General features: G+C 51.1%; 1 protein-coding gene across 1 annotated transcript in view; it reads right to left on the minus strand.

Annotated features, from left to right (window-relative positions):
* GTF2IRD1 (GTF2I repeat domain containing 1) overlaps positions 1–13,792 on the minus strand; it is a 41,812-nt gene that overhangs the window by 4,385 nt on the left and 23,635 nt on the right. Inside the window, exons 14-22 of the mRNA XM_009867667.1 lie at positions 13,685–13,738; positions 13,183–13,239; positions 11,907–12,090; positions 11,043–11,101; positions 10,793–10,858; positions 9,905–9,988; positions 8,779–8,962; positions 8,340–8,368; positions 119–196 (exon numbers count right to left, since the gene is read on the minus strand). Of these exons, the coding sequence (XP_009865969.1) occupies positions 119–196; positions 8,340–8,368; positions 8,779–8,962; positions 9,905–9,988; positions 10,793–10,858; positions 11,043–11,101; positions 11,907–12,090; positions 13,183–13,239; positions 13,685–13,738 (795 nt within the window). The remainder of the gene's footprint in view (positions 1–118; positions 197–8,339; positions 8,369–8,778; positions 8,963–9,904; positions 9,989–10,792; positions 10,859–11,042; positions 11,102–11,906; positions 12,091–13,182; positions 13,240–13,684; positions 13,739–13,792) is intronic.

The raw sequence follows: 13,792 nt of genomic DNA on the forward strand, positions 1-13,792 counted from the left end.
CAGCAGGCTCCCGTGTGCTCAGCCTATAAATAGAGGCCTTCGGTCGAATTAATTTTAACTACGGCTGCTGTCAGCAAAACCAAACCCGTTTGGCCATGCGTGCAGATGGTAGACTCACCGTATTTTTCATTGAAAAGCTCTTTCACTTGCTCTCGGAGAATCACCTTCTCTCCGAGCCTGTTGGCATCGTCTTCATCTGCAAAGCAAACAAAAAAAAAAAAAAAAGGAGAGGGAATAACACACCCCATTTCTCTCTGACCCCCTGGAAAACTCATCCCACTGTCACAACGCGCAGCCGCTTCTCCATCCCTCTGCCCCAGCGTGGCGTGGGGACACCTCAGGGGCGGCTGCTCGGCACTTGCACCTCGCGTCGCCCTTTAGAGCCGTGCAAAGTAGCAATAAAATGCTGCCAAATCTGCATTTGCCACATGCTGCCACGGCTGAGAGCATTTTACATCCACTTCGCAGCGCTGGAAACGACTGCAAAATATGCAAAGCAATGGAGACTCAGGCCCTCGGTGCCACGAACGCTCCCACAAGTGATATCAAGGAATGAGATAGCACTTTTATAGTCTGGCTCCTAAGTACAGTATTGTTTTATAATATGCCATATAATCAGCTTGGCTTTACTAGCTTTTTTAATTATCCTCATCGTGCCAAACAGTTTCTCCTCCATTCTCTCATTTCGATTGACATGTCTATGTCAGTAGAATTTTTTTCCCCCCGGCTTTTCAGCATCCCCAGGGGGCTTCAGGAAAATCACCTGGGGTCAGTACCAGCCTCTGCTTTGATGCTCTTTCACACCACAGGTATAAAGTACCAACAGAATGAACCTTCCCCGTGGTTTCGATTCTGATTTTAAGTAAACATGTGGCTTCCAGTTTTGTTTTAAACACGAGCTGAAAACCTGACGCGAGTCCCTGCTGCCCCGCACGGGGCCCCGGCGCTCAGCACCCCCAGCAGAAATCACAGCCTGCTGCTGAGGGTCCTGGAAAGAAGCTGGCACCCTGAAATCTCTGCACCCTGCTACTGCAGGGTACGGCCTCAAAAAACCCTCTTCTCTACCAGGAAAACATTTTTTTCTGGATATAACTAGGAAACCAAAAAAGGGAGACATTTCTGCGAAGGAACCTCAGGGTCAAACTGTGCTTCGAATCCAGAAACAGCGACAAAGCATCTTGAAAGGGACGGAACAAAAAATAAATAAAACAGAAGAAAACTCAAATAAACATCGCCAAGGAGCTCTGATTTTGACAGCCAAGACCTTGCCTTGCGGTGCCGCTCCCGAGGCCGCGGCGGGGGCAAACCCTGTGGGGTCCCTCTGTGACTTCCTTGTCACTGATGCTCAGTTTCTGGGCTGTATATACACACCCGTATGGATGTGTAGATGGTAGCAGACAAAGAAACACTGAAATTAAGTGTTCTCACTCGTTTAATTCTCTGGGACTGAAAACTGCAGTAGCTCTTTCTTTTCCACTCACGCCCCCAGCGACTCGAGTGCAAGAAACAAGATCCCAAGGGGGTACTGTCCACATTGGGGTGGGCAGGACTCCCAAATTCCCACCCAAGGACACAAGCAAATGCCATGAAAAAACCTGGAACTGAGCATGCACAACAGAGAAGCCAGAGAGGAGGCTCCAGCCAGCAGCACCGCTCCTCAGGGACCTGCACCATGCGCTCTTTTCCAACAGGACTTAATCATAATCATAATCATAGAATGGCATAGACTGGAAGGGACCTTAGAGACTTGTGAGAGCTCGACATTTCTTTCAGAAAAAACAAGGCTTATTTAGTGGTTCTTTAGGTCAACAGGATCAAACCTACCGGCTGCTCTTCCAGTGACTTTAAAAAAAAAACCATGACAAAACCAAATCCAAGGTATCCCAGGGATAAATAAGTGTCTGCCTGGGTTCATGATACCATGTGCAGAGCACCAGTGCGGGTGGTGAAGCTGCAGCACGGCTCCGGGCGATGCGTGTCCTGCCCCCGGCCACGGGCAACAACCTCCCATTATCCCACGAGCCGGCGCGAGGCCCATTTCTCCAGGAAACCAGTCACTGCCCAACACATCCTGCCAGGAGAGCAGCTCAGGCCCCTTCTTCAGGCAAGCCCAGCCATGTCGGGCTGCCTACAGCAGCCGGGAGCTGGCCCTCAGTCTTAAGAGGATAATCAGACGCCTTTCCCCGCTTCCAGCTTCTACGGCTACAGTTCAGCTCCAGCCCTGTCTAAATCCAGACTAAACCCACTGACTTCAGCGAGGCTATTCCACAGTAACTGAGGGTTCACATACAGTTAGAATTAGCTCAACATATGCTCGTTTTCAAAGCGGAGCTACAAATTCATGGGAGCAGGCAATTAACGTCTACACACGCGGCCAGAATCCCAGCTGATGGGGCTAAGGCTGGAGCTGCCAGAGACACGCCGTGCCCTGGCTCACCCACAGGCAGGCAGGCAAGCTCGTCTTTATTCCCGTAAATCTGTATATATGTTAAATCCCCAAAGCCCAAAGGACTACACATCCACCTTGGCCCAGAGTATGCGTTGGAGCAAAGCAAAAAAAACCACCCAACCCAAATCTGTGCAAGCTCTGCTTGTGAACAGCAAATGGATTTTTTAACAAATTAGTTGCTCGGGCACATGGATGAGCTGAGGATAACATGGCAGGTTTGTTTGTCTGGAGCAGAACTGGCACCGATGCCCAAATGCAGCAACAGTGCTTAGAAACGCAGAGACGATTAATAACAATAAAATACTGTTAAACACATCCTGCATCATTCAGTTCTTGGTATCACAGGGAAACAGAGCAGAGAGGAAAAAAAAATACCTGAAATTTGGGGGTTTAAGACATTTTCATTCCCATATTAAACGCAAGTGCATTTCTTGTCTGCTACCATCTACGATGCATCAACTGAGCTACGTACCATTCAAGGCAGCGTAGGCTTTTTCCAATGATGTTATCCGTCTAGGGGCTACAGCGCAAGTTAAAAGAAGACACACACACAGAAAAAAAAAAAAAAAGAGAGAGAGAGAGAGAGAGAGAAAGAAAAAGAGAGCCATGAGTGCTGCAGCTTGGTTTCTTGGTCACAAACAAAAGCAAAAACCCAGGATGACACTTTCCCTGGCAGCTTCAATTCCTCCGGTCCCACAGCCCCTTGGCTCTGAGGGGCTTTTGGTAGCTAAATAACAGCCAGACAGGGTAGTCAGGCTCTCCACTGCACACCAGGGACCCGGTTTGGGATGTGTTTGAGCCCACGAGCATTCCCCGAGCGACACCGTGCTCCTGGGCAGCTCGAGGTCCACGTGTGCCCACGGCCACGCAGCCAAAATGCAGCATTTACGGCACGTGCCGAAGCAGCAGCGGCCATGCCACGCAGCTGCACCGGAGGAGAAAAAAAAATTAACTGAGGTTAAAGCAGATGAAAAGCAAACAGGGAAACTGTGTCAGTTCTGCAGCAACAGGGCGGGGGAGCGAGAGGAAAAGGGGATCCCTAAGGAGAGGCTGGTGCTTGCCACAGACTCCAGAGTGACGAGTGATATCAAAAAAGAAATTAATTTCCTGGGGAAAAGCAGCAGCGACAGGGTGAGGGCTAGGATCTGTGTGATGGGTAAAAGGTGGAATGAAGCAGCTCATCACACTGAAGCCATGGGGAGGGAACGGGGACTGTGGGTCACGGCTCCAGGGAGGCTCCTGCTGCCAAATTGCAGCACATGGGCACCATCAAACCAGAGGGGAAGAGGGGAGAGAGCAAGAGTGCGTGTCCGAATTTGCTGAGCAGGGATATGAGCAATCTGAAGCAGCTCGAAATATGCATCAGATGTTTCAAGCAGGTGCAGGAAAGCAGCCAGTGCAGCCCCCAGGAGACCAGAGCTCTGCCCATGCCTCCAGCCCGAGGAGAGCGTGTCAGCTCAGCAGCACCAAAGGGGCAGAAATAGCGGGTTTTGCAGAGGGCAGCTGCAGGTGCCAAGGCTTTGGGGAGCCGGGGTGCTGAGCCCGACCCTGCACCTCCTGGAAACAAATCCTGCCGTGAGCAACAGCGGCACCACCGCTCGCTGCCGTGCAGCAGGAATCAGGAAGAAAATAAGCGATGCCGCCTGTCGCCTGGTCCCCTGAATGGCTGGGTGACACTCTGCCCGTGCAGACACCCAGAGAGACAAATGTTTAGGCAAGTACACAATGCAAAGGGGAAGAGAGGCAGCTGGGCTGTGCCGGCGCTGGGAATGCCAAGCTAGAGCCCAAGTCAAGAGGAACCGAGGTCCTGGCAGAGCTCCCGTCAAGGAGGAAGGCAGCGAGGAGTGCGGGCAGGCAGCGAGGGACAGAAGCCTAAAGCAGCATCTTTCCACTGTCAGGCTGAGGAAGGGCAGCACTCAATTTTGTGTGGTTGGTGGCAACTCAAAGGCATTTGCAGCATTTCAGGTGAAGATCTCAAGGCACCGCTATGAAATCACGCTGGTTAAGAAAGATAATCAAAATTTCTTGTCCTGGTGGACCTGCATGTGCTGCTCAGCCTTAACCATGGGAGACATCCCGCCAGGCTCACGGCTGCTGCGCTGTGACGTTCGGAGCCCATCCCTAAGTGCCGGACCACTGCCGGGATGGAGAGGCACCCAGCACCCTGGAGAATGAAGGGTCTGGAGTCTCTGAAGGACACATCAGGGTATGAGCCTGACGGGGAGCAGGAGGGAGGCAAGAGCAAAGTGAACACAAGCTGGAGTGAGCTGGGTGACGGTGCTGCCTGAGAATGCCACACACGCAGGCAAAGGGAATAAAAAAAGACCAAAAACAGGCAAAGAAAAAGGCGATTGGAATCGCAGAGGCGCTTATCGACAGGCTCTGAGGAGCCGCAGCTATTCACGCTACCTGCTTGCATGCTCACCTTCAGGCTAGAAACACTGACCAGCTGGACCTTAAAAAAATAATTCACCCCAGGTAACAGGAAGGTAAATCAGAAGGAAAAATAAACTGGCTACTCCCACGGGGGTTAAACGTTGGGGTTGAGGGGTGACGGGAAAAGGGCTTGGACCTCAAAAAGCAACCTGGTGATGGAGCAAGATGTTCAGTTCCCATCACTGCCCCATCAAGCGCTTTCCTCTTTTCTTATTTTTCTTGCTAGGAGTTTCCAGCGTGAGGCACATCTCATCAAAGTCTTGAGGAGGATTGTGCTCTTGTGATTCAAAAAAAAATATATAAAAAGGATGCCTGGATGTGTAGTTTTTTTAATTAAAGAATACTGCCTGCCCTACTTTATTAATTGGAGTATGGGAAATAATCTATCAGGGCGGTAGGGAGTTTGGGGAATAGGACAGATGGAGCTGCTGTACGTTTTCAATCAAAGCACACAAAAATTAACATACAGAAAGATTTTGTGTGTGTGTGCTAGATTACTTATGCTTGATAGTTGGGTTTTTTTTCTTCAAAGGCTCAAATTAAGTCTGTTTTGTATCTCTTTGCCTCAGGAAAGAAGAAAAGGAAGGATAACTACTGTGTTTATAGTGCTGGAGCTTCACCCCTGCTCGCTCACTTCTGTTTTAATGCCAAAAGATCATTCTGCTTTCAACAAGGGGTTTTGAAGGTCTTTTTTTTTATCACAGAGCAGAGACCAGCAATGGGGAGAAAAGAAACTGGAAATCAAAAGGAAAAGCTCGGAATGCCCAGAAGTTTCTGCTCCTGGGTTGAAGCCCTGGTGAACCCTGTGGGTAAAGTGCTGGCAGAGGCACCGGTGAGCCTGGGGCCATCGTCCCACCTTGGACAGGCTGCAAATCCGCACTGCAAGGGGCAAGTTGCAGCCACTGACCTCCTCTGGGCACTGGGGAGCACCATCTGCTTTAGTTTTCCAAAAAAAAGGTCTCATTCTCCTCCAAAACCCCACCCTGTTCTGCAAAGGGCATCCCTGCAAGCTCACACCCCAAAGCTGCCTCTGCTCCAGCAGCCTCACCCCCTGCCCCGATCCATTAGAGGGAGATAAAATCTCAACACAGAAATTACAGATTATCTTGAGAAAAAAGTGCAGGTGATATTGAAACCCTTTTATCTGCTTCTGTCATGCCTAAAAAATGGGTGTCCCCAAAAGAAAGAGAAAACAAAGCCGTGGTCCAGCAGTTATCTGGGATGCTCTTTGCAAAATGCAGGAGGTGCACAACTTGTTTAAATCAAATTAAACCCCGTAATCTAACCACAAGGCAGCTGCACTCACCCCAAAGGGATTTAAAAAAGCTATGTCAAATTTGCCTTTTCCCTTAAAATGTGTACTTTGCATGCAATTTTTGGCCAAAATGATCCACAAACCCCATAACTTCCCTTGGATTTATACAGCCTGGGCTTTCCAGCTTTTAGAGACCTTTGCAATGCCATCCTGCTTGGGACTAACTATTGCTTTCATTTAATGCCCTTCTGCAAAATAAAAGCGGGTTTCACCGATATTTGTTTTGTTTTTAACACCTCGCACGCACTTCTGTTGCTGCTCTTCGTTTTGTGTAGCAGGACTTTACCAGGCAAGATCGAGGTAAAAAGAATGCTCTTAAATTTAATTTTTTAATGACCTATGGCTAGCTGGAAATGTTCAATTTTGTTAAGGCTGATGAAAAGCGATAAAGGCTGAGGCGGTGAGTGTAGCATTGTGTTGCCACCATCCCCTTTGGTGTAACGGGGTGGAAAAGCGGATGAGAGGCTAATTGCTGTCAATGGGGATTTTGGAGGGGGGGCAAAATACAAACAGCTTGAGGAGACATTCTGGTGGTAGCCTGACTATTAGAAAGGAACGATAAAACCTGGAATTGTCTCCAAATATCTAGAAAATACATGAAAGAGTCTACAGCAAATTGAGATGTCAAGTAAGAAAAACCCCTCACCTGCAACTGCTCTTATTTAAAACCCCCATGGGAGGAGAGAGCCCGAAGCCCCGAGCCCAGCAGGGATGCTGCAACCTCCTCCCGAGCCCGCTCAGGTACCACAATACACAGAATAAAATATGTCTTTGGTTTGTGCTAGCATGGGCCAGCTCATGGTGGGAGCGTTCAGCTGGAGAAGGAGGAAAAAAAATAATGTTGTGCATCAAAAAGAAAATCAATTTCTTCTACATCTCTATATATCAGGCTGCATTTCCCAGCCAGCTGGCAGGTTGAAGTATTTGCTTTCTGATGCGCTCCTTTGTTAGTGGTGTGATTTGTGTCAGATCAGCCTCTCTTAATGTAATTTTACCGATTACGGCAGAGGAACGGGAAGACAAGATGCAGCTGGAGGAGTGGGTGCAGCCTCGGCTCGCTCCGCCGTTAGAGCCATGCAATTCCATGGAAAACCAGAGTCGTGCAAAATTTGCATTTCACTGAGGGCTCGCTGAGGGTCCAGCTGATGCGAGCAGGCACCTTGCAGCTCAGGACCAAAAGACAGGAAAGCAAAGGCCAAGGTTCATGGGGCTCTCGGAGGAGCTCCCCGGCACCTTGGCTGGGCCGTACACAAGGATCATGTCCTGGACTGAATTTCTCAGCTCGGCTTCTGTTAGATGCCTTTTGGGCACCTAACACCTTTCTGCTGTTCCCAATGAGGGCATATAAATGTTTTCCTTTCTGCTGTATTTGTCTTCCCTAAATTGTGCCATCCCCATGGAGGCTGGCCAAGGAAACGGGAAGCCATCAATAAAGACGACAACGTCTTTCGCACCCATCTGTGCTCTTCCAACAGTTGTAATTAAAGACATTTAAAACCGAGACGGGTTTTTACCCACGTTTCTGACAGAAGCTCTCTTTTCTAGGCAGCCTAGAAGTGAGAGACAGAGCTACCGCAGTGACACACGGGGAAGGACACAGCTCCGGGACGGTGATTTCTGCAGCTGGGTATGGAGCGCACCCCAGACACCCCGTCCTGTCCCCTCCCACGTATGCCCCATCGTGGGGTGCCCACGAGCTGGAGAAGGCTTTCACTGCCACGCTGCTGCAACCTGCTGTGGACCCTGCAGTTCATCACCCCCTTCCTACGACCCTCCCTTGCCACCAAACCCGCCAGCTCATTGCAACACCTGCTTATTTTAGGAAAATGCTTAAGAAAGTGGGTGCTTTCTTAAATACAGAACTGCCCTAGATTAGCTCTTGAAAAATGCCATCATTTCCAGGCAACAGCAGCAGTACCGGCGGGTGATGCTGAGGCCAGCTCTCTCCGTCAGGGGAACTTCAGCAAATGCACTAAACAACAACAAACCAAAGTAGGAAGGCCAGGAATGTGAAAGCCAGGGGCAACCTTCCTCCAGCTAATAAAATTATCACCTGCCATCCACAGCTTACAGCTCCCTGACCACCACTATAAACCCTCGGCCAATGCATTGCTTAGGCAAAAAGACATCGTCTCTTACCGGGTTTGGGGATGAGTCCTTGAAAAGGCCTGTGAAAAATAAGGAGAAAAAGGAGATTTAAAATGAAGTGGCACTGGGAAGCCAACGCGCCCGGACCAAGCATCCTCCCGCAGCCCAGATGTTTGTCCTGTCTCAAGCCTCCTGGAAAAGGGGCAGGGATTACTCTGCCAGCACCTTCGTCACACCAAGAACTGTTTTCTCCTGCCAGTGCCTTCCCCTCACCTCCACGGGCAGCGGACAGGAGGGAAGAGCAGGAGTCTCTATTTTCTGGTCCCCTCCTTCTGTTGAACCATTAGCTGACTTAATTTCTGCCTTGGTGTCATTTGCAGTGTTTACAGCACCGTCTCGATGGGGCTGCCAGAGCTGAGGGTGCATTTAGGTCAGCTCCCTCCTCTCCCCGACCTGCTCAGCGAGGGGGCTCACACCTCTCGCCACCTACCTCGTCACGGTAAACTTGATTTTATCGGCGACGGCCAATATCCTCTCCAGGTTCTGCGAGCCGAAGGTGCACGGCTTTCTGAAGGGGATCCCGGGAGGCAGCCCCTCTATAATCACTGAGCCGGGATTGCTCTTGATCCGTTTGTATGGCACTTGCACGGGGTATTTGATCCCCAAGGCCTCACCTGGGAGAGAAGGGAGCGGTTAAGCGTGCGGTACCCCAGGGATGCCACGGCTCTGGCTCCATCCCCAGCCCCACCAAAGCACGGCACGGTGCTCGAGGCACCACGTCAAGCATTAGATGAAGGTCCAGCATTTTCAGGCTGCCTTCACGATGGGAGCAGAGGGGTCTCAAGGCAGCCACGCACGCGCAGCAGAGCTGGAGGGGCTGAGGAGAGGCGCCAAGCAGGCAGCGCAGTGGGAGGGAGGGATGGAAAGCCACTGCTTTTTGCTTTGGGACATTATTTGGAGATAACCCCACAGGTACAGGCCCTCTCAGATTTGGCTGCAGGACAAAGGCTACACATCTCCTCACAAGTAATTGCTCTTGCGGGTACCTGGGAACTTGCACAAGTCTTACCCCTTCTTAGAAAATGGGGATAACAGCATTTCGCTGCCTCGCTTGGTGAAGAACAGATGCTGGGGCAGGCGGGACGCGGCAGTGCCCTGCGGAGCCCGGGTAGGTGCGCCGGGGACAGGGGCAGCAGCATCGACTCATCCCCCAACACTCCTGCCAGTGCTCACTACAGCCCCTCCTTATTCCCTTCCCAACCTCCCCGCGCCCCCCACGCTCCCGCAGCTCTGCGATTCTCCGCTAACAAATTTACCATTGTTGTTCTTCGTGGATTAGGGGTTAAAATTAAAAAACAAACACCAAAACGTGAGCAGGGAGGGCAGGCAGTGGGAAGGGCTGCGGGATGCTCCCCATGCTGCGTGGGAGCTGCCTGGTCCCAAATCCCGGAGGCACCGATCCCTCCTGGCCCTCAGTGGTGCCAGCTGCTCCAGTGAGAGGTGAGAGAAAGCCTCCTGGCAAGGAGGAGTTGGGAGAGAAGGGAGGGGACAGGGAGCAAAGAATTAGGAAGGGACAAAGAGGGAATAAGACCAAATAGGCCCCTGTGATTTCTCACCATATTTCTTATTGAACAGGTCCTGGACTTGCTCCCGCAGCGTGTTAGCGATGTCTATTCTAGAAAGCCTGGCATCATAATTTTCTGTAAAATAAAGAAACAATTATGGACTTCTGCTGGTAAATTAAAAGGCACTCTGTGACTTTTAAGTAATGCCATTTTCTAATTATAGGAAAGTCCTTATCTTGCAATTAGCTAATCTCTGGAGTGGGCCATTCAAAGTCCTTAAAAATAATCTAAACAGAAATATGTTTTTTTCTTCCCCTGCCTGTTTGCTAAGAATAAAAGCTGCATGAAATCGAAGATTCAGTTGCGATAATTGCCAGCATTAAAATAAAATGTACTCCAAACTCTCTCTGAAAAGCAAAAGCCTTTGAAAAGCCTCCATCCCTCTCTGCAAACCTTGGCCCAAGGAAAAGGGATGCTCAAGTGGGGCAGCACTTGTCCCCGAGCTCCCAGGTTTCTCACCAGGGCTTCTTCCTCCAACGCGGCTGCCACCGCTGCCAGTGCACGTCCACGCCGGTATTTATACAAACATCACCCAGGTGGAAAAAGCCCAAGAAAAGGCAAACCCTGAGGCTTGCAAGACTTAATTATGCATCTCACAAGGTCAGACGGTGAGATAAGCAAAGCTGGTTAATTAGGGCACCATCCAGAGTGCTCTTCCTTGGACCTATGGGACTGCCCACCCTGGGCTGTGCGTCTTTTCTTCTGGCTGGCTGTCCTGCCCACCCCCACACCCCACCTCCTCCTCGCATCCTTGCCTTGCCCTGCTCCTCTGCCAACCCCCCCAGCCCTGATGCCCCACGGCCGCTCCCTCCCCACATCTGTTTGCCCTGCAGCCAGAGACTCTCCCTCAACCTCCCCCAGATGCCGCCAGACCCTCACCTTGAAAGCCCTGTCTCTTCACAGTATCCTCCAGCAGCGCCTCGCTTGAGTCCCTCTCGCCGGTGGCTGAGACAGAGGGCAGAAGAGGAGTTAGAACTGGTGGTGCTGCTGGGGGGGATGCACAGGAGGGGGTTTCCAGCCCAAAAAACAAGGCAAGGAGGGAAGGCAAGAGATGTGCCGTAGGAAAATGCTCTCGCTCCTCTCCCATCTAGTCCTTAACAGCCCGGCTGCCGGGCATCTCGCAGCCTACCTTTGGCTGCCGGGCTGTCCGACGCCGGCTCCTTCACACCCTCCGCCAGCAGCTCTGGTCTGGAAAACAGCAAGAAGCAGAGAGCACGGGCATGAGCTCCCAGCCACCGACAGCCTGCCGCCCTCCGGCATCCCCCACGATAACACTCCTGCAGCCACGAACCACCACCCGTGTCGGGCTAACGCAGTTTTAAAGCTCCTGCAATGCAGCAGGCAAAGTTGGAAGTAATTTTCATGCCAGCAGACTCTTTAGTGAGCTGATGTGATCTCTCTGGGATGAGGTTAAGCTGCTGATGGCTGAGCAGCTTAAATCAGCTCCTACAGACTTTTAGGAGACATGGTCCTGCATGTTTCTTGGCGAGGGGGGAAGCCATGCACAGCTCCTTTCAACGCACCTTGGCCCCTAAAATTGTCATTTGGTTATCTAATGCTAAAACCACACAGCGAGGCAATAGCAGGGCTTGTTATGAGTGATGCTGATGACTGAGGCATCACAGGGACATGGGTCTGGGATGGGGACAGGTGAAACCCTAAATTGTGGTCAGGCTGGCCTGAGAGCTGCTGGTCTGATGCCAGAAAAACCCCTCTTCTCGCCCCACATTTGGGCACCCTGAAGGACAAAGGCTCTGACTCCTTTACCCACCCTTGGGTGCTCCCTGCTGTTGGGTTAAAAACCCAAAAGACATCGAGAGAGAGATGCTAACATTGGGGATGGCTCCAACAAGACACCAACCCTTGGTTGCTTCTAATCAAGCAAACTCATTGCAGGTGATGAAGTGATGGATGTTTCCCAGGACACTGCACAGCACTCAGAGCAACGAGCAGGACCATCCTCCCCAAGGGACAGCCACTCCACCTGCCTTACCTTTTAATGACAAACTGGATGTTGTTGCTCGCTTGCAGGATCTTCTTGAGCTTGGCAATCCCAAAGCAGTTGGGGCGTCGCAGCAGGATGCCCTCTGGCAAGCCCACAACAAACAGGTCCTCAGGGTACATCAGGAACTTGGAGTAGGGAACTTTGACCGGCTCTGATATTCCTATGGCTTTCGCTGCATGGAGACCAAATGTCATTAGTCTGCTCGGACCTCCAGGTCAGGTCAAAGCAGCAGTGACACGATGCGTTGGCAGGGTCAGGGGGTTGAAGAGGTTTATGGAGAGTTTGTTGTCACTCAGTGCCTGGTGGGAATGTCCCTGGTGGGGGTGTCCCATTCAGAACTGGCTTTTCCATTTGTTGGGACCCCACATCCAGATCTCCACGGACATCCCCTCTGCTAGCTGAGGGGACAGTGATTGTGCTTGGGGGTGTCCTGCCAGCCTGTGCAGCCTGGCATGGCAAGGGCTCCCCTTGCTCCACTAAATATTGCCAAATAGCAACCAAACAGCCAGTGCCACACAGTGCTGCTTGGCCAGAGGTGAAAATCCAGGAAAAAAATCGCACGAGTGTGGGCAAGGAATCTCAGTTTGTTCCTAAAGCGTGGGGTGCATCAAGGACCATCGCTCTGCTGGCTGCTCCAGCTGCACCTCCAGTGCCCAACCCTGCCCAAGAGCATCCCGGCCCTCCTCCCTTGCCCTGGTCATGATGGGCTCTGGCAGTCCAGGGTCTGCAGCTCAGCTCTGCCCCCAGCTTTTAGGGACTGTCAGGCAGAGCCAGATGTCCTGGTTCTGCCAGCTCTTAAGTGTGACCTCACTTGTATTTTTTTCTGGGTTAAATAACCTTTCTGAAAAGGGGGCAGTCGAGCATGCTGAGTGCCAGCTCCTGGCACTAGGGTTCCACCAGCCTTCCCAAGCCATGCCAAGACCCCGTTGGTGGAAAAACCCTCTCTGGTATTTCAAACAAGTGATGGGGGAATCATTTTAGTCGTTCCCTCCACTGGAGGAAGGCTGAAGGTCACAATGGCAATTCCTGGGCTGCAGCCAATGCAAAGGCATCAAAGAAACCAAGGAGAAGAGCTGCAATAACAAGGCCCGCGGAGATTTCAAATACAATTGTAAGCCCAGCAGACAGCGAATGAACAAATCAGATTGCACCTTTACTCAGCTGCTGGTTTGGAAGTGGTAGGTGACATCTCTGAGCAATTAGGAGCTCCCCACAGCAGAGGCTGGCACTCAGCATGATGAACATGTGTTAACGACCATCTTACCGTATCTCGTGTTGAACAAAATTTCAACTTGTTTCCTCAAATGACTTAAAACGTCCCCTATACCATCTGCAAAAAAAGAAAAATGTAAAAGAAAAATGGAGAAATGCTCTGAGAAAGCTGATGCCTCTGGGGCAAGCAACGCACAACACAGGTGAGCAGCCCCTGACCCCCAGCAGAGCTGGCCACATGCTCTTCCCATTTCCCAGATTGGTGCTGGTCCTCCAGCGGCTGCCTCCAAGCTCATCCTCAAGTGAAGAAGGGCCATGAAGCACCAGCCACAGAGCTATGCTAGCAACAAATCGGGGGAAAAAGTAAATCCGGGCAAGAGAGGGGAGGACAGAGCCCAGGAACATGGTGTTGCCCTTCTGAGTTTTTCAGTAGCTGAACATTTTGCTGATAATGTAGGGAGCCTGTGAAACCCAACCCAAAATAGATCCAGGTTCACCCATCCTTCCAAAAACTTGCAATGATGGGCGATGCTCAGAATTTATCATACACTCACCTGATCCCTCCAGCTGCTTTTCTTCATGTCGTGACTCCTCACTGGGCCCTTTCTCTGTCCCTGCCGAGGAAGAAGAGGATGGTTAATGGCAGCTGGCACCAGTAAAAC

Source organism: Apaloderma vittatum, unplaced genomic scaffold (assembly GCF_000703405.1).
Source record: "Apaloderma vittatum isolate BGI_N311 unplaced genomic scaffold, ASM70340v1 scaffold27014, whole genome shotgun sequence".
NCBI classification, from domain to species: domain Eukaryota; kingdom Metazoa; phylum Chordata; class Aves; order Trogoniformes; family Trogonidae; genus Apaloderma; species Apaloderma vittatum.